The sequence below is a fragment of the Amblyomma americanum genome, chromosome 9 (genome assembly GCF_052857255.1).
Source record: "Amblyomma americanum isolate KBUSLIRL-KWMA chromosome 9, ASM5285725v1, whole genome shotgun sequence".
In the NCBI taxonomy this organism is placed as follows: Eukaryota; Metazoa; Arthropoda; class Arachnida; order Ixodida; family Ixodidae; genus Amblyomma; species Amblyomma americanum.
In genome coordinates, this window is record NC_135505.1 from 109,596,625 (window position 1) to 109,623,982 (window position 27,358).

The 27,358-nt window shown below is 47.6% G+C and overlaps 1 protein-coding gene across 1 annotated transcript; it reads left to right on the forward strand.

The window, feature by feature from the left end:
* The first annotated feature begins 569 nt into the window (after positions 1-569).
* On the forward strand, positions 570-27,358 carry LOC144103584 (phospholipid-transporting ATPase ABCA3-like). Its single transcript, XM_077636261.1, has 7 exons — positions 570-669; positions 4,539-4,787; positions 7,528-8,003; positions 8,697-8,884; positions 15,707-15,937; positions 24,616-24,829; positions 27,065-27,358. The coding sequence occupies exons 1-7, from the start codon at positions 591-593 to the stop codon at positions 27,356-27,358; spliced, it is 1,731 nt and encodes a 576-aa protein (XP_077492387.1). The 5' UTR covers positions 570-590.

Consider the following 27,358-nt stretch of genomic DNA (forward strand, 5'->3'; position numbering starts at 1 on the left):
AAATGCTCAGTAACTTACAATTGTAGCAATTGTCTGGAATAGTTTGTTGTTTTCTTGAAACGCAAATGGAAATCAGTAGAGGCTTCCTGAATTTAATTTTGTTTAAGAATGGAGAAAGTAGGTGCGTATGTTGCTCGATGATACATTCCTCTTATGGATTTCTGGTATGTGCACACCTTGAGTGGGGGCTAGTGCGACTTGGTAGGTTTTGGGGCTATGGTTGCTTGAGCTGGCGCTGAAAGCTTTACTGTAGATCAATGATCTTAGCCGTGGTCTTAAGTTGACGCCGTCTAGCTGAAGATGATGTTCGTTACCATAGCGAGCGGGGATTGTATAAAACCAGAAGAAACTACTTCGTTTTCATGACGGGAGGTGAGGACGGCATCTGCATGCAGCTTGAGGTTAGATCACGTCACATCATCTAGACTGACCTGAGTGACCTATCATTGCATTTCTGCTTTTATTGAAACATTTCGTTGCCATACTGCCACATACTTCATATTTACGTGGTCCCAGCATCCCAGTAATGTTATCAATTTGCAGGAAATTACTACGTTGCTTTCCTTTCCTCCGGGCCTGCAGTCATCGGCATGACTTACCTGATAGCAGAAAGGTCGCTTTCAACTGGCGGTGCGATCTCCAGTGTACTGCTGTGGATATACCTTGGAGGTAAGTAAAGAACTGTGGTGGAATACTGCGTGGTGTGTAATAGGTACTGAAAATTTCCGAAGGATAGTAAAGCAGACAGAAAGGTATTAGTGGCTCATAGTAGCAAGTGAAATCTAGACGCTCAGTGTCGCGCAATAATGGCAGCACGCTTCGCTGTGGTAACCGCTGGAGGCCTGTGAAATGTCTGTATGAAATAAAAACAGCATTTCCGGCGGCCATTAAAGCAGATCTTGTGCCGGTTAAAACCTTCTCCCAGAAGCTCAGAGGCTTCGTTGGCCAGCGTCCCGATCATTCTCTTATCCATCGCGGCGGCAAGCCTTCACATGCTTCACATGCTTCACGTCATCACCGCCCTTCTAGTTCGCGATGAGGCGCTATCGGGGGGATCGCTGGGTCCCCGGTCTAGAAGACGAACCGGCAGAGGCGCGGATAGGAGCGCTCGCTCTTGGCCCACAGCTATTAAATCATGCAGTGACCTTCATTCATGTCGCTCTGTTTTCATCGGCTTGCCGCAACATAAAAATTAGAATTGAAGACTACGGCACGTACCAACGGGTTAGTCCAGCATATGTCCGAACAAACCGTAGCTGTAGCATACCCGACTTGTGGTTTCCTGATGCCAATGTCACTGTCACTAATATTTGCATTCTTTACAGGATCACTCATCATAACGCAGTGGTTGCAAGCTAGATCCTAAATCTCTCACAAAGAACTAAAAATGAAGTTAGGGCAATATCTTCTGCCAAGGGAGATTACAGAACGAATTCAGATGCACTGAAACCAATTGCTGTCGTTGGAAAGTCTGAGAGAGAGAGCTACTACGTAAACTATGCCTTGCCTCCACTAATGGAAAGAGTTCTTGCTTTAACCTATTATCATATGCCGGGCATATCGGCCTCGGAGTAAAAAAAGAGGCCATGGATCCTTTCCCACCTATTTCTGGTTATAATGAAGCGATGGGAGATTTATGCTCATTTCGGAACAAATAAGTCAGTGAATAACATAAATAAATAAAAGTATTTAACGCAACTTTTTAATACCCAGTAGAAACAGAATCGTAGTAGGTTTTTCTTGCGACTTTGTTTTAGATTTTGCGAGCGGCTACAAAAATAAATTCCGGAAACATGAAACACTGTGGCAAAGATAAGAAAGTGTTCCCTGATCTGGAGTATGAGGCTCATATCGTGCAAATAATTAGGGAAACGAACAGATTGCAAATGACGTGTGTAGAAAAATGGAACAGTAATTTCTGCAGCTCCCAAAGACGTTGTCATAACGAAGACAAAAAATGACGATTAAATCCTGAGTTTCACTGCACATGCTTACATACAAAACATTTTAACAAACCGTTACCGCTAGATATCGCGTGTTCAGCCCGAAACACGTCCGGAGCGTTTCTAGAAAAGCGTTTTGCCCACTGTGCTATGTAACAAATCTTAATAAGCCATAGGATAATCGATGCACTTGAGCATCGTACGGCGTTGCTGACTGTCAATTGATGCTGACCGATCGGTTGTCAAGCCTTCTCCTTTCAATACATTTCGCAGCCGTAGAAATTGAGAAAAGGTGTTACTGGGTGACACTTCAAACAAGGCTGAAATTTGTGAGAACGTAGAAATTCAGGTGAAAGCCCATGCTCAATGTAATTAGCTGCGAGGTAAAGTAAACGAAGTTGAGACCCTTTGAAATATGGCAGTTAATTCAAAGCTCCGATATGCCTAGATAAAATAGCTGGCAGCTCCTGCAGCCCCTAAAGACAAGTAGACCAGAGAGGACATTGAAGTTGATGTCATTACCAGCCCTTGACATTTAGCAGAGCCGCTGGAACTTGTTTTATTGAACGTCGAAAATACATTGCAAAATCAGTTTCTCAGTTTGCTACCAACTGCATGGGATATCCAGGGCAGGCAAAGCATCGATCTATCTCATTCCTGCAGAGGAGCAAAACACCTTACGAAGCGCTGAACCACTAAGTACTGCCCAGCACAGTTTGAGACGAAATATTTATGCCCAAAACCTTAAGAGAAAAAATTGAAAAATTGTACGAAAGTGTAGCGGAAGTATTGAAGGTAATGGTCTGTTGTATTGATATGTGTCAATTTTTGCTTTTAGAGTATCTCCATCGATCACACCGAACAGTTAAGACTACCATGGAAAACCAATGGAGAATGCTATTGAATATAGCAAAACGGTTAATAGACAAAAAATGCAAGACTTCCGGTGGATGACCTGCAGGTATATTAATTTTTGTAGTTAAATCTTAAATTATCTGAAAACATAGCGTTCATAAGCGATTTCCCGCTCAAAGAAATTAGCATTGGCTTAGCTCGGCTACGCCAGGATATACGTAGAGTGAGATACGCTGAGCATCATTTGCCGCTGAGCAGCAATTTCGCTCTCCTTCTCCATGTCTATACCACACTGGCAAACGCCCTGCTATATGTACACCTCCACTGATACCTCTGCGCATGCGCACAAAATGAGAGGCGCTATCAAGCGGCTCTGGCGCACCGTCAGACTTGGCTACTGCGCAACGGAGGAGCACAGCTGGGCACGCGCCGGCTCCAGTGCGTGGTGACTGGCACGCCAGCTGTGCGCCGTGTGACGTCACTGCTCCTCGCGCATGCGCAGCACGGCTCTCCAGGAATCGCGCGAAACTGCTCAACCTCTGCCAGTGTAGCTCACGCTACAAAAACCTTTTGTCCAGAATAGTTGGTCATCATTCCACGAAGCAAGAAGGCGCCTATTAGCGTGCCCTAAGCGACTCTGTGGTAGTTGAGCATTTATACATTAGCAGGAACCGCACGACTGACAATGGTGGTTTCTTAGCTTCTGAGGATTAGTTGTCAAGGCGTCACGTTTAGAGTCGCCCACACCAAAGATTTTTCACTGTTTCCCAGCAATAGCTGTTCGGCGCCAGCCCCTGGCTTTCTCGTCGTCGTCGGCGTAACCTTTGGGTGCGTTAATGGGTAGTTTTAGTTTCACGCACGTACGGAATTGACATGCGCAAACGTGAGAATTTTACGTAAGATACGCGCATATCGTTTGAAACCCCTTTAGTTGCACGTAGGCGACAGACGCCGCGCGTTGTTCCTAGCGCCATCTACTGACAGATGCAGACATGCTGTAGCCACTCTAATACAAGACGAGCCAAAACCAAGCGAGTCAAACTACGTCGGAGCACTGCTTCGTCTGGCTTAACCGCTGGGAAATCGTATTTATATCCGAAAACCAAAAGCTATTTGCAACTTGAAACTTCATGCGAGGGTAAAAATGCGCAAGTTGAAGGCGAATACAACAGTTTGAAACACGATATCGTGTCGAGGGATTTGCGATGAACATGTCCTAGCTGTGAAGTGGGCGGGCAGGGCACCGCCATGGTCTGAACGCTATGTACGCAAGCAACGCAAAGACCGCAACGTAAAAATCCGAATTTCATGAACAACAGTGCAAATCACGCAGACCCTCTGCGTTCTGCGCATGCGCACTCGTCACTTGGAAGAGCTCTACGTACGTGAAGCTTCTATGTACGTGAAACTAAAACTGTCTGATGTCACGGCCAAGTGATATTAACATGCCCGCCGTGACCTTAATCACCTTAATGTCCTGGGTTGCCTAAGCCTAAGGTTGCGTAAGCCTACGGGTGTCTCTTTTGAACAGCCTCCTGCCAATGCAGGGGTGCATCACTTGACCACTACATCAGTGCGCCAGGAATATCTCCCGAAAACTAAACGCGGCAAACAGCTATCGATGAACATCGCGTTAGAGTCGTAACCGTCTTGTGAGTTTTTTCTTCCACCGCAGTGTCTGCTGTTTCATCTGCGTGCCCATCCCACGAGCCGCTTCAAAGAGTCTTGCTGTACATGCAGGGCTGGTGTCGCTGCCGCTCAGCTTGCTCGGAACATTAGCTTTTGGCCCCAAACAGGCGCACTACATCTTCCTGGCGTTCCCGCCATACGCACTACTCTCCTGTTTCCAGAAGATCTGGGTGGCGGACGCTCAAGCGATGGAGTGCGAACTGCTGCAGAAAGAGGGGAGCGAAAGAGAACCTCCTGTTAGCGCATCGGCCGTCTCCTTCGGAACCGGGGCCTTTTTCCCTCAGGCATCACCGAATGAGGGTGAGCGTTTGACTGTCATCTATGATTTTTTTCGTAAATTTTTTCATAATGTATTTTAACAGCGTTAATTCTTACTCATCACATTTGGAAAGTTCGTGGGGTCCGCTGCAACCCTGAGATCACAGCGCCAGCAGTGGCAGCAAGTAGAAAACAGAAAATCTCGCATTGGACTTGTAGCGCCATCTGCAATGCATACATTCGTTCCGCTATATATATATACTCCAACAACAAGGGGCATCCATCCGGGGGCTTCTGTGTAAATAATTAATAGGCAAATACAGCCCTACGGGTTGTGGTATAGAAATAAAACCACAATTAAATAACAGGCACACATTGTATACATGCAATTACTAATTGAAGCATTACCGTATAGCACCGCAAGCCGAATTTTGGGACCGCATTGACCCGCCAAACGAATCAAGTTATGTTTGGGATGTATGCTGAGGGGGTGAACCTGTCGGCGCAACTCAACAACGGGTAGACGTGCATCGTAATTTCTCCGATAGATGGCGCTAGGCGTTGATCGCTCCTCTAGGTGGAAAAGTTGGTTTACTTTTCCGAACCGCTCAGGGTTTTCTTCACTGGTCCCGCTAGATGCGGAAAAACTTTCGTTTCACGCACGGCCAATAAAGCTAACGCTTGTTACTTCAAAGTCTTGCAGACGGTGGCGGCCTTTTTTTGGGGGGGAAAAGTTAATCCTTCGTTCCTGCGAGGCAATTCAGAGGCAAGGAGATCGTTTAACATGGTTACAATATGACGATGATGACTGTGAATTTTTACGGCGCAAGGGCATTTTCGGTCAAAGAGCGCCATGACACAAGGTTTTTTTCTTCTACTCAATGTGGGGTCGAAGGCCCATTTCCCAAGGATTTCACCCCAGAGAAGCCGATCCCGAGACAGACCTATCGTATCAACCGTGGGTACCCGGCGGCACTGGGGACCGAAACCGCATCTCCCGCATGCGAGGCCGATGCTGGAACCGCTAGGTTGCGGCAGCATGGTTATAGCAAAAATGCCAGCTACGCGTTAGCAACGTAGCCAAAATTACCGAACAAACACGAGCACGCAAACAGCACCCCGGGATGTACACGAATAGAAAGTAAAAACAGAGCGCGAAAATAACGGAGGCATTTTAATCTGCTTACGTGCTCTGAATGCGAAAGCATTGTCCACTACTACTGTTTCCGTTTTTGCGTTTGTGGTTTTTGCGTTTGTGGGTTCGAACCCGACCGCGGCGGCTGCGTTTTTATGGAGGAAAAAACGCTAAGGCACCCGTGTGCTGTGCGATGTCAGTGCACATTAAAGATCCCCAGGTGGTCGAAATTATTCCGGAGCCCTCCACTACGGCACCTATTCCTTTCTTCTTTCACTCCCTCCTTTATTCCTTCCCTTACGGCGTGGTTCAGGTGTCCAACGATATATGAGACAGATACTGTGCCATTTCCTTTCCCCAAAAAGCCAATTATTATTACTAATTATTATTATTGTGGTTTTTCCGTTTGTGGTTTTTGCGTTTATGTACCTTTGTTCACGCTCGCCATCAAACCGCACACCATTCAGAGATACGTGGGTCAATGCCCATTTATGCAGAATTTGTCATTCTCTACTTAAAATTCACAGCTGGCGGCGAGTACTCATACCACTACGAGAGCATGCAGTGGCGCAGCGGTTAAGCGACGCGCCACTGCACTGGCAGGTGTCTGTTCCTGTCACAGCCACCCGTACGGATTGTGCCACCCATGATGCTCTTCCCGAGCGACTCTCTCGTGTCTCGCGTCTGACACGGCGCTCCTCAGAACGTACCCGAGCTCCTATTGGCTGCAGCTTTTCGGCGCTCCTCCGAACTTAACCGAGCTCAGCCGAGCTTCCTCCCATTGGCTGCAGCTTGCGCGATGCTCGTCCGAACTTAACCGACCTTACTCGAGTTACTACCGAGTAACTCGGGTCAGCTCGGGTATGTGTCCACACTTGCTGCTCTCAGTTTCTTTTAACGCCACGCATGAGCCAAGTATGGCTTACGTATTAAACTAGTGCGAAATACAAAACAGCAACAAGAAGCGCAGTGTGGGAAGCAAAGAAGTGGTGTGATAAATGGATGCAACAAGTATAGACAACATACATATATGGCCCAACGCTTCTCTTCCTGCTGAGGCAGTGCCTCTACGCCTGAGAGTACGCTGCAGCTTTTTACGCAAAATGTACTTATTCTAACGCTTATTAGTTTTTTACTCTGTAATTATGCTATAATACATTCAATTTCAGTCAGTTTCGTTTGTTCACAATTACAAGTTTGTATTTGCAGTGATACTGTAATGAAGTATGCAGTCTCTCTCTCTCTCTTCGATGTGTGAGAAATTTAGTGACGAACCACTTTAGGACAGCTTTTTATTAGCCAGTCATGGTGGATACGAACACGGGCTATCGTGTTTCGAGGTCACCCGTTCTCCTCGTAATTTTGTATGTGATGTGTAAAAGATACAGTATATGTTTAAAAGAAAGAAATATAAAATTAAAGGGACCCTGATGTCAGAAACGACGTCAGTGCGTTCTTTCAGGTCTTCGAAAATATATATGCCCTATTTGACAGAAAGTGGTAAGCCCTGAAAATGTCAGAATGCTGCTGTTCAAGACAGCGAAACTCACGGGCCATGCACGAACAAGTTTGTTGCTATTTTGTTGATGGAAACAGGGACGTCTGAACGGCTCCAAATGACTCACAGGACTCCTTTCACACCTGCAGATGCGAAAGAAGTGCTCGAGTCTCTTCTCGACGTGTGCAACGCAAAGCCGCTCTACGCCCTCGAATACAATGCCATGGGCTTCGAGATCCTCGCCCTTTTGGCCACTGGTCTCGCGTGCCTGGGTACAATGGCGTTCCTCACATCAGGCTTCCTGCTGCCGGGAGACGCATTCGCGGGAAAGGAGGTCTCAGCAGACGAGGACGTCGAAGAAGAGAAGAAAGTGATCGCCACACTTCGAGACAAGAAGAATTTCAGCGACCATACCATGCTGGCATGGAACCTGCACAAGCGCTTCGGGGACGTGCGCGCAGTGCGGGGAGTGTACGTGGCTCTGAAGCCCTCCGAGTGCTTCGGCCTCCTGGGGGTGAACGGAGCCGGCAAGACGACCACGTTTCAGATGCTGGCCGGGCTAGAGAGCGTGTCCTACGGTGACGCCATGACGCAAACCGCGCTCCTCAGCAAGAACGTGCGCGAGGTGAGAGAGGATGCACAAGAGTGACCATAAAAGGGACTGTCAGGGCAGATAAACACACTATGCACGTTTTGAAGAGAAAAACACTACTGCTTTTACGGGCTAGAAAAGGTAGAGGTTGTCGACGGTTCCCATAATATCTTACGTCACTTTCTTTATTCTGTGACAGCAGCTGGAAATAAGTCTCCAGGGTGAAAATTGCGCAAGCAGTAGTTCACGCGAGTGCGTAAAGATGGCGTGCAGGTCCTTGATATGACGTTGAGCCTAGCTGCACATTTTTCACCTCCCGTTCCTACTCGCACGCTTTCTTCCTATTAAGCTGCGCAACGGTCAGCTCTTGTCACTTTACGGCGGAATGACGTCACAGAGCTCTTCGCAACCCCTTCCTTCAAATGAAAGCCAGTATCCTTCACAAACTCGAGGTTTCAGCACAGAAGCACACTCAAAAGTTTTTATATTTATGTCTCTTTTATGCTTGTTTCAAAGTGCTCATTCGTATTTAAGCCTCTAAAGCACCTTTGTCGCTGCTGTTTCCCGGCACAGTTACTGCAGTTGCCTTGCACTATAATTTGGCTAATCCCCTCCCTTGAGCAGTGGTAGGTGCGAGATGTAGATGAATAACTGCACGTCTACTCCCGTACAACAGTGAACTTTATTCTGAAACTTCTCTCGCGGCTTTTCGTCTTGTTTCTGTAGTGGCAGTCGCAAATCAGCTACTGCTTCCAGACAGGAGGGCTGATCGACAGTATGAACGCATACGAGTACCTCTACCTTATCGGCCGACTGCGGGGAATCAGCAATGCCGACCTCAAACCCATGGTTGCCAGCATCGTGAACGTGGTCGACCTGCAGGAGCACGCTTGGAAGGAATGCGGCGTGTACAGGTTCGGGTGCCTTGAACTTAGGCGTCTCAAGATTGAGGCAGCGCCTTAATCTGTCGGTATCGTGACGAAAGGATGCACGCCTTCTTCGTGCTACTAAAGAATTATGTACATAATGTGACAGACCCGCAACAAAGGGGACTTTCAATGAGGTAGAAGCTATGCTGCAGGCAAGTGTTTACAGAGAATGTGGTTTAGGCGTGTTAGCAGTTGTCCTCATTTCTCCCAGTGTTGGATGCTACCTAATGCTTCTATAGAATGCTCTGAAAGAACGAACTGCTTCTCGCAGCCTGATCCCGAGGTGCTTTGTGCATATTGAAATTTCTGTGGAGACAATGCATTCAGCGCCCATTGCAAGCCGGAGGAAGAGGGAGTCAGGGGACGGAAGGAGGGGGCATAAAAAGCAGGAACTTCAAAAAGTGGACGTTCACCTCAAGTGAAAGCATTTCTTGCTAAGCTACAAGCAGGCAACTGAAAATATCGATATAGAGCATATCCATGAGCTCTCCTGGCTAAACCTTTAGGGTGCCTCGATGCGGGCGCCCCCGCTCAGGGTGAGGACATCTGCGTCGCCTACTACGGCGGCCGCCATTCTCGCTCCCGCTACGGCGGCCGCCATTCTCGCTCCCGCGACATGCAGGTTTCGTTCTCGTGGGGAGAGGGCTGCTCGCTTCTCGCTTGCCGCGGGCGCTTAAAATAAGAAAAATAAGGAGTGTTGTGGTTCGCTTCTGTTTAACGTGAGAATAGAATACTAAATTTTGTTGGAGAGCGTTCTGCTTTTAAAAACGGGACAAGCAACCAACATCAAGGCGTCGACGGTAACAAGGAAAGCGGGTATGCAAGATATGCGCCAATTATGTCCGTGAAGCTTCTCTCGAATCTATCGCTATAGTTCAAAACCTATCTCTAATTATGCACTGACCCCGTTGGTGCGTCTAAACAGCACTCAACCTTAACATAAATTTGCGTCGTCAGCTAGCTTACTCGCCTCAAGCTACCTACCTCCAAGAGAAGGACAGGAAAAAAATTCCTGAAAACATTTATTTACCGAGTTTTGCGATAGATTAGGATGAAGGGAACTGTTACTATACAGAGGAGCATCCAATAAAAAGTTTTGAGCCGCTTTTAAGGTGAGTTAAATCGCGATGACGGTTATGTCAAGGCGTATTCTGCATACCACCGCGGGTATTCGCAGACCCATTGGTGCTGTCCTTTCTACGCATGTTTAATCTCCGGGCGAACAGAACACTCGACAAATGACACAAACCACTGCGTGGAGAGGGGAGTTTGAAAATTTATCTAGAGCACACCTACCTCAATTGAAATTAGTTAATTCTGCTGACTTCTTTCGTAGTTAATTCCAAACTAACCAGTTTAATAGATTGCTGAAACGCAACGGGCTATTTCTTTCCAAGCTTGTTTGGGGTTCTTTTTCAGAATTTTAGCTATAAATGTCCCATTACAAGTGAGTGCAATGGATGGGTAAGAAACTGAGCAGACGCGGTCAATGACACAGCGTCTTCGTTTTTCACGTTTTGAAGAAACAACGATTATCAGCAACGCTAATAAAATACAAGCACTTGCCTGTTTATCTCGGTATACCTAGATAAAACAAACTGTTACGCAAGCAAATATGAAATCATTTATTCCGTGGTTATGAAAACGCAATAAAGTTACCACTATTTCTGTTCATGGGAACGTGAACATTATTGGCCTTTTTCAAAGTAGACATCTGAGTTCAATAGATGACTGTAATTGACAAAACAGTTGTGCCTGCATATATACATAGATGCAGAATTCCGGCTTCGAAGCTAAAGTTTCGCGACTTCATATTCTGACTCAGTTACACAAGGCTGACTCCAGCACAAGGTTTGCTTCCGTGGCCACTAGAATGAGGGCTCGGAATTTGGCGAAGATGAATTCGGAGCCTCACTCTGGCATACGCAGCAGTCAACATTTTTCTTATTCGCTCTGTGAGCCATGCAAGTCTTCACAGAAGGCTTGTCTATCTCTTCAAGATATGCGACCAAAGAACGAAGTGGCGACTTTATGGTGAAAAATGTGCCAGTACACCATAAATTGACGGCTGTAAAACGCTCTTTATAGTTTTTCAGTGTTTTTATTACCTGCCTGCTGGGATATATGAGGTTTTTCCATCCCTCACATATTCCTTGAGTGCAGTGAGGGAAGCATACTCATCGTCAGGGTTGCCAAGGAGAGCAGCCTTGCACTGCGCACAAGTTATGAATTCTAGAATTCCTTTCAAAATAAAACCGCCAAGGTAAAATAAGATACGGCACTCGGTTGACGTGAGCCCTTCAATGAACAGGATTTATGAATCACTGATTTCATCGACTTCGTTTTCTGTACCTTCCTTCATGACGTGTGCAAGCATATCGACCAGGTATTCACGGTCATCAAGTTCGTAACTTGTCTACCTGGGAGTATGAAGAAAGTGGCTGACGCTGATGAGTCGAAGTGCACACTCCAAGTCATACGCAGTGGGCACAGGCTTCATGAGCCGCACCACAGAAAAAAGGTTTTCTAGGCAGTCTTGCAACAGCCTGCTCGCCAGAAGGAATTCATCCCTTTCGCTGCCAAGAAGCACTTCTTGAAGGCGAAGGACAGCCGTTGTTGCAATTAGGACCCCTGCTTGCGATGGCTTCCACTGAGACCCAGTGCCCATTTTCAGTTCTCTGATGTTGTCTATTGCCATACGCAGTGTTTCCAAGGCGGCATGATATTTAGTGATGTTTCTGCGGCTTAGCGCCATGGTGGAATGACGCGATGACATAAGGGCGTACCACCTAGAAACGAGGTCCATAAACCACGCTCTTGTTTCGGCCTCTGGTTCAGTCACTCCTTCTTTTATTAGGAACCGAATAGCTGGCGGGGCTTCGCGGAAGAGCTGGACAGCGACTCCGACTTTCATCTTGGTGAAGTGTCCACCACTAATGGGGATTTCTGATAAATTTGCTGCTACCTTAAGTTCGTTGGCAGCGTCATAGTCCAAGACGGCCTCTACATGCTCTAGTTTCACCTTCGAGGAAGTCAACCCGTTCTTGCTTACTGTATCATCACTGAGCGTGAAAACTTTAGAGCTTAGAAGCTGTCCTTTCAGGTTCTTAAGGACATGTGCTGGGTCAGAGATGAAAAAAGTTCCTTCCCGTCTAAGGTAGCGTGGGGTATTGAGCACGAAGTTGTCGAATAGCGGTGACTCGAAAAGCTAAATTCTCTCCACATAGCGCGGTTTGCTGCACCCATGTCACACGTGACCCGTACTCTTAGAGAAATCCGGCTGTATATCTGGACTATTTCCAGGACATATGTCTTGAGTACAGAGCCGTCCACGTGCCTATTAGCAAATTCATAGGCTATCACTAGCTTCCATCTTTGGTTTACCCCACCTAGCATAAACACCAAAGCACGGTTGGCTGCCTCTTCAGGCTTCGATGGCAAGGTCGTTCGCCAAAAAAGTACGTCTTCTCCACGGTCGAGTTCAAATCCGGGTGCTATCTCCATTTCATCTAGAAAGAGAACGCAGTCTTTTTCCGCGTCCTCCATTCCCTGCGCTTTCGAGCTAATTACGTAGATCACTTCATGCAGGATACCTGGCAGAAACTTCAGGCTCTGAATTATTCTTACTAACGTTTTGCTTGATGCGAGAGTCTAGCCAATCTTTCTGAGCGTTTCATACCCAGTGGTTTCACAAGCAAATTAAATTGTTAGGCCTTGCTTTACTGTTTGCGCTGACCATGAATTACCACGATTGTTGTTCCGAGAAAGGGCACGAATTTGGTCTTGATTTAAAAACTCGTGATAAATTAGCTGCCTCTTTCTGCAGCTTGCGATTATGCTTCTGTAGTTTTTGACAGTGTTCTTAGATTATTTGTGAGGTTGTTGCAAATTATTATTGGCTGCTGTGAGATCTACTGTCTTCTTCCTTAGCTCTGCTACCTCATAATAAAAGGGTTGGGTCGCACGAACCACTGCAGTTTCTTGGGGCCGTACATCTGTGGTGGTCGAAGTAAGTTGATCACTAGAATTGCTGCTTGTTGGGCCCACGAATGTCTCATTTATCACACCGTCAGACGATGAATCTGCTGGAAGATATTCTTGCGTGTTTAAGGGAAGGACGTTCCTCACTTGAAGAACCTTGTGCGGCAGCGACATCACTGAATAATGCAGGCACATGCACACTTCGGTCCCTTGGTGGCCTTCGCTCTTTAGCAAGTTCTGGAAGCAGATAAATAAGCGAAAATAGCACATTACATATTAAAATAGTTGTCCTTTTGCAAAAATCTGAAACTAAGCTTTTCTGCATTGCAAAGGACCCTTCACTATGGCAGCCCATCCTAAACGTCACGTGCAGCTGTTTTTCACCCCCTTCAACAAAAGGAGTGTCTAGGCAAAGCTGGTGCTAATCCCTTTATTCCGACAGCGTGTCGTGTAAAGGAAAGGAACGCGGCATTGTTCAGGCTATATATGTCTGCAGCATTGCACCTTTTTTTTTACACCAAAGCTGGCTTCGCGGCCAGGGTGAAGAAATTTTGTTGGGCCAAGAAGCTGACCTCCAAAGTTTTGAAAAGGGTCCATAAAAGACGCGCCAGAAAATTTAATATGCATGCACACCAACCACTTCCTCACTCAACATTTTCAAATGTAGACGACGAGGCGATAAGGAACATGGCAACAAACACCAAGGTTAACAGGTATCTGACCTCTGAATGGGAACACCGTTGGGACAGCATTGGGCTTGAGCTTCTTCCGTCCGTCCGCGCGGTTTTGGTCGAAGCTCTTGTCTTCGAAATGAGCCTGCAGATGAATTTTTTTATTAGAATTAGCCCCACATTTCCTGCTCGGGAATGAAGACAACAAACAAAGCACGCAAGAAGACAAAATAGTCCAAATATATAAGTCGAATTACTCTAATAAGCGCCTCAATCTGCACATAACATATTCTCTTAATCTCATTTACGGACTTAATGCGGCGTCGTTGGACAAAGCATCGGACTAACAGTCAGCACACACTACCCAACGCAGCATACGTGTCAAAAACTAAAAAATCGTAAGTAAATTAATCCGTATTGGCTCCTAGACGACCCAGATGCACAGTAATTGCAACAGCGTATGTGCGCTCGCTTGTTCTCGTCCTCTGTGCCTTGATTCGTGCCGGCCACGGTTCGCTGACAAGCGCCTCGTACAGGCAATTATTTTCTAATGAACAGAAGCGGCGAAAGCACGTTTGGTACGCAATCACGAGCGACAATATTGTGGCATGCAATTTCGGATACAAACAGGCAAGCGACAGGCAATGGCCGATTCGGCGCTGAAGCCCGCCTTTTTTTTTTTTTTTACGCCGAGAAAAACGAATAGTGCGGAAATGACATCTGACCAATAAAAATGTTGTGCTACACTTGAAAAACGAAAAAGCGGTAAATCGCAACAAAAACAGCACTGAACCAAAATGCGACACTTACACTACAGACACATGAGTTCGTCGGTTGCCACATGTCACGCTTGATCCGGACCAGCCACAGAAGCCTCCTTTTCGGGTCTCTTCGAAAGTGGAACATCCTCCAACCATTTGGTTGGAGCACCGAGGAACACAACATCATGGCATTGCACGGCGATGAAAGGCGCGCAAATGCAGGCGCGCAGCAGTGACGCCCGCACGACAGTAGAGCGGCGAGGTCGACCCGGGGAACGCAATGACAAAGGGAGCGCGCGAAAATTGCTTTAGGCGGCGTCGAGTGGTTCAAAGGGCGACTTCACCCTAAGCTGGGGTGCGCGCATCGAGGCACCCTATAAACCTTAAGCTAAGGTCGCCTCCTAGTAGATTCTGTCGCGACTCGGGGCGCTCTCTGGTTCTGTCCTTTTGCGAAACGGTAAGTTCCAGTTTAATTGCAATCATCAACATCATCAGCTTGACTACACCTCCTGCAGGGGAATGGCCTCTCCCATGTTTCTCCAATTAACCCGGTCATTTGCCTGCTGCGCCCACCCTATGCCTGCGAACTTCTTAATCTCGTCCGCCCACCTAACCTTTTGCCGCCCCTTGTTACGCTTGCCTTCTATTGGAATCCACTGCGTTACCCTTAAGAACAAGCGGTTGTCTCGCCTTCGCATCACATGCCCTCCCCAAGCCCATTTCTTCCTCTTGATTTTGACTAGAATGTCATTAACCCGCATTTCTTCCCTCACCTACTCTGCCCGCCTCCGGTCTCTTAACATTGCACCTATAATTTTTCTTTCCATGGCTCGCTGCGTTGACCTTAACTTAAGCTGAACCCTATTCGTTAACCTCGACGTTTCTTCCCAGTAGGTGAGTACCGGCAATATACAGCTGGTGTACTTTTCTCTTCAGGGATATTGGTAAACTGCTATTCATGATCTGAGAGAGCCTGCCATATGCGCTCCACCCCATTCTTATCCTCCTAGTAATTTCCCTCTCATGGTCCGGATGAGCTGCCACTACCTGGCCCAAGTAAACGTTTCCCTTACCACTTCCAGCACCTCGCTTCCAATTGTGAAGTGCTGTTTTCTTGCTAGGTTGCTGAACATTACTTTGGTTTTCTGCATGTCAATTTTTAGACTCAGCGTTTTGCTCTGTCTAAATCATCGATCATGCTTTGAAATTCATCCCGTGAGTTACTCAGCAAGGCAATGTCATCACCGAAGCGCAGATTATTTAAGTATTCTCAATTAACTCTTATCCCCAACTGGGGTTAATTGCAATAAACGGTACCAAATGACTCTCGCAAGGGCATTCACAGCAGTGAAGCTTACTTATTCCAAGCTGTAATATTGCACCCTATCGCCAAGGATAGACTCTCCGCAGTCGCGACTGACCGTGTGTGATGAGGCTCGTCTTCACTGCAGCGGAGGCAACCGTCGCAAGCTGTGCATTGGTGCCACGTTGTTGGGCCTGCAGCCATTCGTGTTCCTTGACGAGCCTTACGCCGGCGTGGACGTGGTGTCCCGGAACAAGATCTTCCGAGCCATCGCTGAGATAAAGAAACGTTCGAAGACATCCTTTATGCTGACCTCGCACAAGTGAGTGACGCCTACACGTTTTAGGCTGAGCTGTTGACTGATAGTCATTGTAAACAGGACAGGCGCTGTACTTACCGCCCTTGTTCTCACTGATTTTGACGGCGATCGCTAGCATTAAACAGACCCTGAAGTGCCTTACTGTCAACCGTGGGGTACACACTGGCATGAGATTGGCGCCTTAAGTTCAAAGTGGCACAGAATATTTTGTATTCCAGCTCACAACTGCGAACATGAGTGTAATATATCTCTCCCGGTTTCACAGGCAAGAGCGTTCTAGGGCTAGCACCTGAGCATGCTCTTAGGTGTAGCATGCGGGACCTGATATTCAGAAATATATTGGTTCAGACATATATTGGTTCAGGAAGAGTGGCGACACAGTGTTGGTAGCACATGCTTTAAAGCAGTGAGAATGCGGACATATTTTGGTTGGCAGATTGAAGGAGCTGTACGACCGATATAGATTCCAAATTCTAGAGTAAGGAGACAATAGGGAAAGGAAAACCACTTAATTATCAATGCCCTTTTCTGTTGTAAACATTAACGTTACCGTAGCTTGCATCCCGTGAAGCCTTATTAACTCTGTCTAGCTTGTTTAGGGTAATATGTGGCTGAGGTTTTTAAACATGGCTGGTTCGATGGTTCATTATGTGAGTAACATGACATGGTGAGTCTCCAGTCACAGCACAGACGATTGGAGTGGCGGTCAAACTCCAACCACGTGGGTGGCATCTGCACTATACTGTTTGCGACTAACGTGGAGGTCATTCGAATCAAATCGGATTCCTCCGCACCAAGTAGCACGCGTGTTCCAAGAGTAGTGTATGCGTTGGGCGATACTGCTAGGGGTGACACGGGATGGGACCATAGACTGATCGCTTACTTTCAATTTATCCAACATACTATTCACACGCGCAAGTGTTGCGATTTGGGCTTGTTGGTTGCCGACCATATTGAAAACAGTCGCATGGACGGGACGCAGCCAGGAAACACTGTTTGATCCTGAGCTTCTTCGAGTAAAACCAGTTGATGGTCAGCGCTCGTGGTGTCTCTTTACTGTGTCCCGTCCCGAGGACCAAAGTTTCATTTTGACTGGTCTGCACACAATTCACATCATACTTGAGTTTTCGGTGATAAACACAATGATGTGCAATGTGCCACAGGACGGCGTGAGTGAACGAGTGTATGGTGCGGTACGAGGAGTAAGTATTTTCTTGACGCCGCTACAGGGATTAAAGCAGATTACATCCATTATCTATTGGTACTCAGTAAAAATGTGCGCAGTGTTTGCTTTGCTTGAGCGCTGGCCTGAAGCGTGAATGGTGCGGGAAAACGGTGCGATGAATTGATGGCGGATATGATGCGGCCCTTGTGGACGTAAGCAGGTTGCATGTGGACCAACAGCACGGATGTAGAGGTAGAGCGGCACGGATCACCTTAAGCGCAAATTCTAGACAGTCGGAGCAGAAGTTTTTTTACCAAAGAAGGCGGTGGCGATAGAGATTTGATGTCGAAAGGAGGGTCGTGAGGGGAGGGTGAGTGAAACACGCTCTTGAAGTGAGCTGCTGTTGGCAAGAAAGCCTGGAGGGAAAGAGAAACAGCAATGGTGGAACAGAGCTGAGTAGGTCCGCACCCAAACAATTGACTTGTCGGCAGTAAGGACGACCATTAGACCCTAGAGATGGAGTTCTCCCAGAGAAAGGGCTAACTGCGGCACGAGGCACCCCTGTGTACATTTCAAAGACTAAATGTTTCGCCTTTCGTCGGAATGAGCAGCGAACAACGTTATTTCTACTCCCCACACTCTTGCTGTTCTGCACTGAAAGTCACCACCTTTGATATCGATGTTTGCTGCTCATCAGATTGTAGCTATTTGTAAGCGAAGTCTGCGAGAGGACGCAATCAGTAAAAAAGAAAAAAAGCGAGTCTGAGCTTCATTACTTAACCCATAAATTTCCGGTGAGAGCCGCTGTGTTTTGCTGCTTTACATATTTGCTTCAATAGCCCGGACAAGCTATTTTAAAGAGCAAAACACCTGCAGTAAACGTAGGCACTCCCATCGCCCGGCTCCCAAACGACGGCACAGCGGTTTTGCATGCCCAACATTCTCGGTCAAAAATTTTGAATATTGAAAAACTATACGGTACTCATATACCTGGACAGAGAGCGGCAGCGACAGTACCCGATACGCTGCATCCTATTTGCTGGTGACAATTGATGGCACTGAATTACCGCGCTGATCGATACCGGTGCTGATAATTCTGTTATGAGCAGTGCCTTTGGTGGAGACCTTAAAAAGGTTCTGACACCGTGGACGGAGACCCACATGTGCACCGCTGGTGGCAACCTAATTTTCCCTGTTGGCAAGTGCACAGCAAGAGTTGGAATTCGTGGTTTCCCGTACGGTGGTGAAGTTTTCGTGCTCTCTGAGTGTTCCAGTGACTTGATTCCGGGGATCGACTTCCTGCAGGCGAACGGCGCTGTGATTGGCTTTAGAGACGCACGTGTCACATTCTCGACCAAACAGGCCGTGGCCCGCTCTGGCTCCTGAGATCCTTGCAGCGACGTTCTGCGCATTGTCGAGAATAACGTCACAGTGCCGCCGCGGTGCAGTGTCCTGGTGCTCGTGCGAAACGACCTATTTCGCGACTACGAGGGCTTGGCGGACGGCCATACTCCACTGCTGCTTGAGCGGGGCACTGTCGTTGCCCGAGATCTCGTCCGACTACGTGACGGCCGTACCCACGTCCTCCTGACCAACTTTTCCAACGAATATCAGCACCTCGTCAAAGGCACGGCTATTGCCTTCCTCCACAACGTTGCTGAGGTCCCAGATTTGTGCACCGTGGGAGGCCCCACTCCATACAATGCTGGCCCATATCATGTTCTTCAGTCAGTCAAAATAAATCCGGCCCTGCCATCGGTTCAGAAGGATCTTTTGTCGGACCTTTTGGCAGACTTTGCGGACTGTTTCGATACGTGTTCGAAGGTCGTCCGCACTCCACTCGCCAAGCACCGTATCATCACTGACGCGACAACGCGACCCGTCTGCCAGCGCCCCTGCCGTGTTTCGCTGATAGAGCGAGAAGCCATTCAAAATCAAGTTGCCGAAATGCTTGCGGACGATGTCATTCAGCTGTCCACCAGCCCATGGGCATAGCCTGTGGTTCTTGTCAAAAAAAGGACAACACTCTGAGTTTCTGTGTTGACTATCGAAAACTTAATAACGTGACCAAAAAGGACGTTTACCCACTGCCCAGGATAGACGACGCGCTCGACCGATTGCGGGACGCCCGATACTTTTCGTCCTTAGATCTTAAAAGTGGGTACTGGCAGATCGAAGTGGACGAAAGAGACCGGGAGAAGACAGCTTTCGTGACGCCCGACGGCCTCTGACTTTAAGATGCTCGCATTTGGTCTGTGCTCAGCACCGGCCACGTTCCAACGCATGATGGACACCGTTCTCTCCGGCATGAAGTGGCAGTCCTGCTTGGTGTACCTGGACGATGTCGTTATATTTTTGACCACGTTTGGCCAACACTTGGAGCGGTTGCGCAATATGCTACAAGCACTCATATCCGCACAACTCCCCATGAAAGCCGATAAATGCAATTTTGGCTCTGAAGAACTTCTCTTTCTTGGTCACGTTGTCAGCGCACAAGGTGTTCGCCCGAACCCTTACAAGACCGCTGCCGTTTCAGGTTTTCCACGCCCAACTGACAAGAAGGCCGTTCGCTTGGTTTTTTGTCTGTGCTCGTATTATCGGCGCCTTGTTCAAAATTTCTCGCAAAGCGCTGAACCGTTAAGCTCAGACCCGCGACGACATGCCCTTCGTGTGGGGAAGCGACCAAGAGGCTGCATTTTTCGAGCTTAGAAGCCGTCTACAACGTACTCCGATACTCGGCCATTTCGATGAACACGCCGCCATGGACATCCATGCTGATGCCAGCAATGTCGGCTTTGGTGCGGTACTGATCCAGTGGCAAGACGGTGCAGAACGGGTCATCAGTTATGCCAGTCGACCACTTACGCGCTCCAAGGCCAATTATTTTACGACAGAGAAAGAGTGCCTTGTAGTGATATGGGCCATCAGCAAGTTCCGACCGTACCTCTACGGGCGACCCTTCCGTGTGGTAAGCGACCCCCACTTCTTATGCTGGCTGGCGAGCCACAAAGACCCCTCAGGACGCTTGGCTAGATGGAGCTTACGCTTGCAAGAATACGACTTAACAGCCGTGTGCAAGTCGGGCCGTAAGCATCAGGGTGCGGACTGTTTGTCGCGTGCGCCTATCACAATCGGTCCCGAAAAACCCGCCGATGATTTTTCCTTTCCTGGGCGCTGTTAGTACCACCCATATGGCACAGCTTCAGCGGGCGTACTTGGAGTTCGCGCCGCTCATCGATTACCTCGAAGGCGTCGACGCTCGCACCTCGCGTGTTTTTCGTCGTGGGCTCCACACCTTCTCTTTACAATCTGGTGTTCTCTACAAGCGCAACTTTGCCAGCAACAAAGAAGCGTTCCTGTTTGTCGTACCATTGCAGTTGCGGCCAGATATTTTGAATGCCTGCAAAGATGCACCCTCCGCTGGCCATCTCGGAGTAAGTCGTACACTCGCGCGGATTAAACAAAAGTATTATTGGCCCAGGTTACGCCCATCGGTGCGGGCCTACGTAAAAACATGCCGCGACTGCCAACGTCGGAAGTCTCCTCCATTGAAGCCAGCAGGATTTCTTAACCCCATCGATCCACCGAAGAGCCCTTTTCACCAAGTGGCCATGGACCTCCTTGCCTGTTTTCCGAAGTTTTCGTCTGGAAAGCGTTGGATCGTCGTTGCCACCGACTACCGGACACGCTACGCAGAGACCACGTCACTTGTCAAAGGCGCTGCTGCTGAAGTGGCACAGTTCGTCCACAACATTGTCCTGCGTCATGTAGCCCCCGCTGTTGTTGTTACTGACCGGTTAACTCCTTTTACTGCCCGCTTAACCCTGTCCGTGATGACTCTGACGCACACCAGCCATCGACGTGCTGCGGCCTATCACCCACAGACAAACGGGTTGGCAGAGCGGCTCAACGCACTCTAGCCGACATGATTTCTGTGTATGTTGACGTCGAGCATCGAACTTGGGATACCATTCTTCCGTACGTAACGTCTGCCTACAACACCGCCCTGCAGGAGACAACCCGACTGACCCCCTTTCAGCTTGTCTTCGATCGGCAAGTGACCACTCCGTTGGATGCTATGTTGCCCGTTGACCCCTACTGCGACTCTGACGCTGACCTCGACGCAAGCACGTTCGTTCAGCGTGCTGAGGAAGCGCGGCAATCGTCACGCCAGCGAATTAACCGTCAACAGGAGACTGACGCCACTAGGTACAACCTCGGACGCCGCTTTGTCAGCTACGCGCGTGGCGACTTGGTGTGGGTTTGGACCCCTGTTCTTCGCCGCGACCTTTCTGAAAAGTTGCGTCGCAGATGCTTCGGCCTTTACGAAGTACTGCGCCGCACCAGTGATGTGACGTATGCAGTTGCTTCCGCCCAAGCGGCTTGCTCATCGCACCGGTCGCCCCGTACGGCAGTCGTGCACATTGTTCGCATGAAGCCTTACCACGACAGACTCCCTGACTGAACAGCGGTTCACTGCAGCTGTGTTTCCGCGGACATTTCCCTCCTAACCACATCGTGGCGATGCTGCAGTGGTACGTGCCACTGTAGGAGTAGAAGCGCCTGCATCCGTGGTGAAAGAAGATGTCTCTCTCCCGCTCGCGCGCTCGGACCACTTAGAGACCGCCGCAGTTTTACGTCTCTTCTTTGGAGATTCTCCTTCGAATTGCTCGTAACAATATGAAATATTGAAGATAATGGTCCATTCTTCTGATATTTAGCAAAATCATTCTCTTTTAGCGTTATGGTTAAGGCTGCCATAAAACGCTATTGAGGAGAGCAAAAACATTAATGGCAAAAAATTGAAAACCTACCGGTGGGAAATCTGCGGATATATTCATTGTCATAGTGAAATCTTACAATGCATGAAAAAAAATTGCACCCATAAACTATTCATCACTTAAACATTCTTTTGGCTAGAATTGCTCGGTATGTCACGGCGTGGGTCCGGAAATTTTCTTCTGGTTTCAGCTGTTGCTCGCTTCAGATGAACGGTTGCGCCGTGTTGCATGTTGCTATTTCGCACTGGCAGTGTGCCCAAAAAATAATTCGTAACACACTAGCAGTTAATCCCCTCTGCAATCTCTCTCGAGAAGGACTAGTGGTTGCTACCAAACAATTACTTACAAAATTATTTTTGAACGGGAAATGGTTTATGAACACATTTTTTTCATATATTGTGGGATGTCACTATCAGCAGAACATATCAGCAGATCTCCCAGGTTTGCATTCTTTTACTATTTGCGTTTTTTGCTTTTGTTTCGTTTATTGGAGTTCATAACCATAAACACCCCCAAAGCGACTCAAGCTTTGAGGGAAGCCGTAGTGAAGGGCTCCGGAAACTTTGACCAACTGGGGTTCTTTCACGCACACTGACGTCGCACAGTACACGGGCCTCTAGAATTTCGCCCCCATCGAAATCCGACTGCCGAGGCCGGGATCGAACCCGCGTCTTTCGGGTCAGCTGCCGAGCACCATAACCACTGAGCCACCGCGGCGTCTTTATTTGCGTTCTTGCTATCGTCAAAAGCGTTCCCCATTGGCTTTCTACCGCAAGCTTAACTGCTCGATGCGTAGCAACGGAAACAGTTTCAAAGATTTTGCTACCGTTCGAAAGAATGGGACATTACCTTCAATTTCTACATACCAGGATCTCAAATTTCCTATGTTCAAAACTTTTGTCCGGGAATGTTGGGCGTGGGAACAACCTTTCGTCCTTTGGGACGAAAGATTGCTCACAATGTACGAAGCCGCGTATTTGCCGGCACATGTGAGAACAATTGCCTCAGCAGCCAATTTACTAAGCAACAGATCACAACAAAAGTTATCGACGGCTCTTCGGAGATCGATCGCTACCAAACTGCCATTATATCACTGTTAGATGAATGAATGAGATTGCACATGACGTGGAGGAATATATCTTGTGTAAAGATGAAATAGCGGTGACTACACACCGTGCAACAAAAAGCTATAGCGTCACATTTATATTTATTAAGTCTGAGCAATACTATCTTTCCCGGGCCTTTGCGCACGTAAGAGTCGAATTTTTGCGTAAGTGGTTGCGGTAAATGGTTTTCCGTGATCTGTGACGTAACCATACTCCTACATCTCGCTGAACTGAACGAAGCGTCTGACGCCATTTCGTTGCTTTTTTTAGCGCAGATGTGAGTTACGTGAACACGCAAGTTTCTGAATATCTTCCTTAAAAAAGACTCGGGCTCTTTGAGCACGCGCTTGCTTTCTCTTCAATATTATCCCACAATGTGGCGTTGCGTCCTTCCAGGATAATTCGCCGTTCTAATTTTCAATGTGAACGAAGATGTTCATCTTTAAAGATCTTCTTGTTCCCTCACAAAAATGGTTTATAGACAGTCTGTAGACATCTTTATAGATTTTATTGCCTTCCAATAGATATTTGTTTTTAGTATATTTATAGTCTTTAGAAAAAAGTCTGCTAAAAGTGTATGGTCATAAAGCTATAGAGGATTTCTATAGGATTTCAATTTCCTATAGATTCTTCTCAAGAGTATGTCTATAGAGTGTGTAGACTTTATAGACAGAAGTCTGTGGACCGTCTATAGACTGTCTAAAGATTTTTTGTAAGAGATATATCCCCTTCAGGAATTGCATTAGCGTTGTCGGACCAGAAGCTCGGCTTACAAGCAGCACACCAGTTGCTTGTCGTAATAGGAGAATAAGCAAGTATTAGAAGATTATAGGCTTGTAACAAATGAATTTATCTCTAAAAATGATGCACTTTTGCAGCCACAATTTTCAGTTTATCCGCTAGGCGCCATGCTGTGTTTTAAAATCACGCACATGGTATATATGCTTACGTGACACGAGAGATGCGAGTATGAAAAAATTACGGAGAGGCAGTTGAGACTACTCAGTGCTATGAAGGCGAAAGAATCGACTTATTTTATTCCACCCACAAATCCACTATGACACAACCTTAATGCACCGTAATCCCCCACTCCAACTTAAACCCGTGTAATCTGCTCTTATTCCACTGCAATCCACCTTAGAGAATTTAATTGAATTGCTTCACACAGTACATGCCACGATTCGCCAGAATACTTCCGTAATCCATCACAATTCATCGTAATCCAACTTTCATCATGCTGCAGTTTAATTCAATATATTCTACTCTTAATCTAACCGTGTTTAAACGGAATACACATTTAATCCACCGCAATCCGCCAGTGTCTATTACCTACCACGATCCAATGTAACCAAATTTAATCAACCTCACTGCAACTTATTACACTGTGATTAACTCCTAATTCACAACATTTCGCCACAATACAACTTAATCTCTCTACTGCAACCTATTCCAAATAATCTACTCTTAATTCTGCACAATCCATTGTAATAAAATTTAATCCAATATAAACCAATCTGAATCCACAGTAATTCAACCTCATCCATCCCTCTCCATCTTAATTCCACATAATCCATTCGTAATCCACCGAATTACTACGCTGCATTTGACGTTCATCTCCCTTGCATGCAGCATGGACGAGTGCGAGTATTCGTGCGACCGACTGACTATCATGGTGGGAGGTCAGATGATGTGTCTCGGCACACTTCAACACCTGCGGGAAAAGTTTGGGCGTGGATTCCGGATGGAGTTCATGCTGAAACACACCGCCACCGCCGACGCTGGGAGGTTGGCTTCAGCCGTGGAGCAGCAGTTCTCTGGCATCAGGCTCACAGACTGGCACGAGGTAGTGTTGTGGATAAGTCATGAGAAGAATGAGCGCTAGATCAGTGTTCGATGTAGAGAAACAGGCGTGGCCGATGAGTTCTCACAAAAGTGTCAGTACTTTTAGGTGGCACGGCATCGCAGTGACGTAGTTGTGACAGCATTTAATTCCTCATCCCCAACGCTTCTCAGGCCATCATCATCAGCAACAGCTGCTTGACTACGTCCACTGTAGGGAAAAGGCCTCTTTCATGTCTCTCCAATTAACCCTGTCCTTTGCCAGCTGCGCCCACCCTATGCCCGCCAACTTCTTAATATCATCCGCCCGCCTAACCTTCTGCCGCCCCCTGCTACGCTTGCCTTCTCTTGGAATCCACTCCGTTACCCTTACGGACCAGCGGTTTTCTTGACTTCGCATTACATGCCCTGCCCAAGCCCGTTTCGTCCTCGATATCGAATGGGATGTGATTAACCCTAGTCAGGCCATCATGCTCACTTTCCTGCCAGGTACAGTATGACAAGCTAAATACATATAGCCGGCGCTCACGGTAATACTCTATAGCCCAGGCCCACGTTGCCAATATATTCTAGGGTCTCAGGGGAGCACCTCCCTCCCCCTCCCCCTATATTTAAATATATTGGTTTCATCAGATAAGATTTATTTTGTGTTATAGTAATACCAGTATTAGCAGACATCAGTAAACAGGGAATCATAACTAGTAAACTGCAAAGCCAAATTCAAATTCTTAACCTTTTGTACAGTACAGGCGCCTGGCTGTAGTTAGAAATGAGTAGCGGCCCATTACCGATAGCCTTTTCAGGTTCTAGAATTTCGAAAACGCGGTTAACCTAGGTGCTACGGCTCAACGAATTGTGGAAATTTCTTGCGCAATTCGAAAAGCGCGCGTTTGCGATGCGGCGCCCGCAAGTTTGCGTCACTTATTGACGCAAGTGCCATGTGACCCTCTCTGCCCCGCGCAGGCAGGAACAACGAGCAGAAGAGAGCAGCGCAGTGCCGGTACACAGAAGGTCGCGTGGCAGTCCGCCACCAGCACATGGCATCGGCCTAAGATTGGAAGTATGTTGGCAAAGGCTGGTATTTTATAGGCCCGCTTTTTCCCAACACACTTACAGTATTGGGCCGATGTTCTGCGCTGCTTGGATATACTCAGCGACGCACAGCATCGCCACCTCCCAACTGGCTACGTTGCCTGGATGAAAATTTGTTTTATCGTGGAGGTTAAGCAAGCGCTTCAGCCGCTGGCAGCAATGACCATTTGGATCATGAAAACGTCCTTGCGTAGCCCGTTTCAATGCCTCTGCTGAATACATGCGTAGCTTACTCTGTAGACTCGGTACAGTACCTCTACGACTATCGATATCGTATACTTCCGCATATTCTTCTGCCAAGCGTCCAAGTTAAGACAGCAAGCCGCCTCTTGAGGCATGCTTGTTGGTGCGGTTGGAGCGAGTTCTCGCACATGAAGCTTAATTTCGGCTGCCGAACTGGTTGTATTTAAGAAAAACAAGTCTCACAATGATTAGCACAGCTCGTGAGTAATGCGCCGGCTGCACTAAGGCCTATCTCATGGAGTTATCAACAAAACACTCACCATCATGATCAGTGGCGCAATGTTCATAAACGGCACAACTTTGAAGCGCTTTATTTTGGAAATTTTGAGAAATCATCTGACACGTTGCGTGGCCTTGATACAAAAACAACTTTTCGGTGAACATGCGCACTGGAATTAAATGAAAGACCACAGAAAACAAGAACTGCAAATGAACCAATGGAACCAATCGGAGCCTATAGCCTTCGTGCGCATAGTAAAGCGCTAAATTGGAATATTCAGTACAGGCTAAGCCAATTAATAGTATAAAGTTGGAAATGCAATGAAAATAGTGTTCATGCATACAAGCGGGAAGTGGAGCGAATTGCTCGTTTACTGAAATGAAATTGGATTTGAGGAAAGGAACTGACTTGAGGAAAGGAATTGACGCAGTAACTGTCTCACATATCTCGGCGGACACTTGAACCCCGCCGTAAGGGAAGGGAAAAGGGGGGTCCGGTTCGAACGCCGTGGTTGGGTTCGAACCCGGGTACTCTCGTTTATTATGAAACAAAACTCATGTCACAGAAGAATGCCCATAGAAGGCTTTGGATCCAATCACTTTAAGTTCAGGGACCACGCCAACTTGTTTGCTACTTGTTGAAACGTAAACGGTCTTTGTCGTCCAATCTTCTTGCTTCTTGCAGAACGTGCTGTGCTACCACCTCGAGCAGCGCATACCCTGGAGCACACTGTTCACCAAGCTGGCCCAGCTGGAAAAGGAATTTGCGCTGGAGCACGCCCTCGTGGGCGAAAACACACTCGAGCAGATATTTCTGTCCTTCGCCAAGATGCAGGGGCACAGCGTTCAGCCGGACACGATCGGGCAGAACGCTGTGGCGGCCCCGCCCGTTGTGATTCTACAGCCGTCGTCCACGCCCTCAACAGCATCCGCTCGCGTCTCCAAAAGCGGCTCCACCAAAAGCGGCTTGAGCTCATAA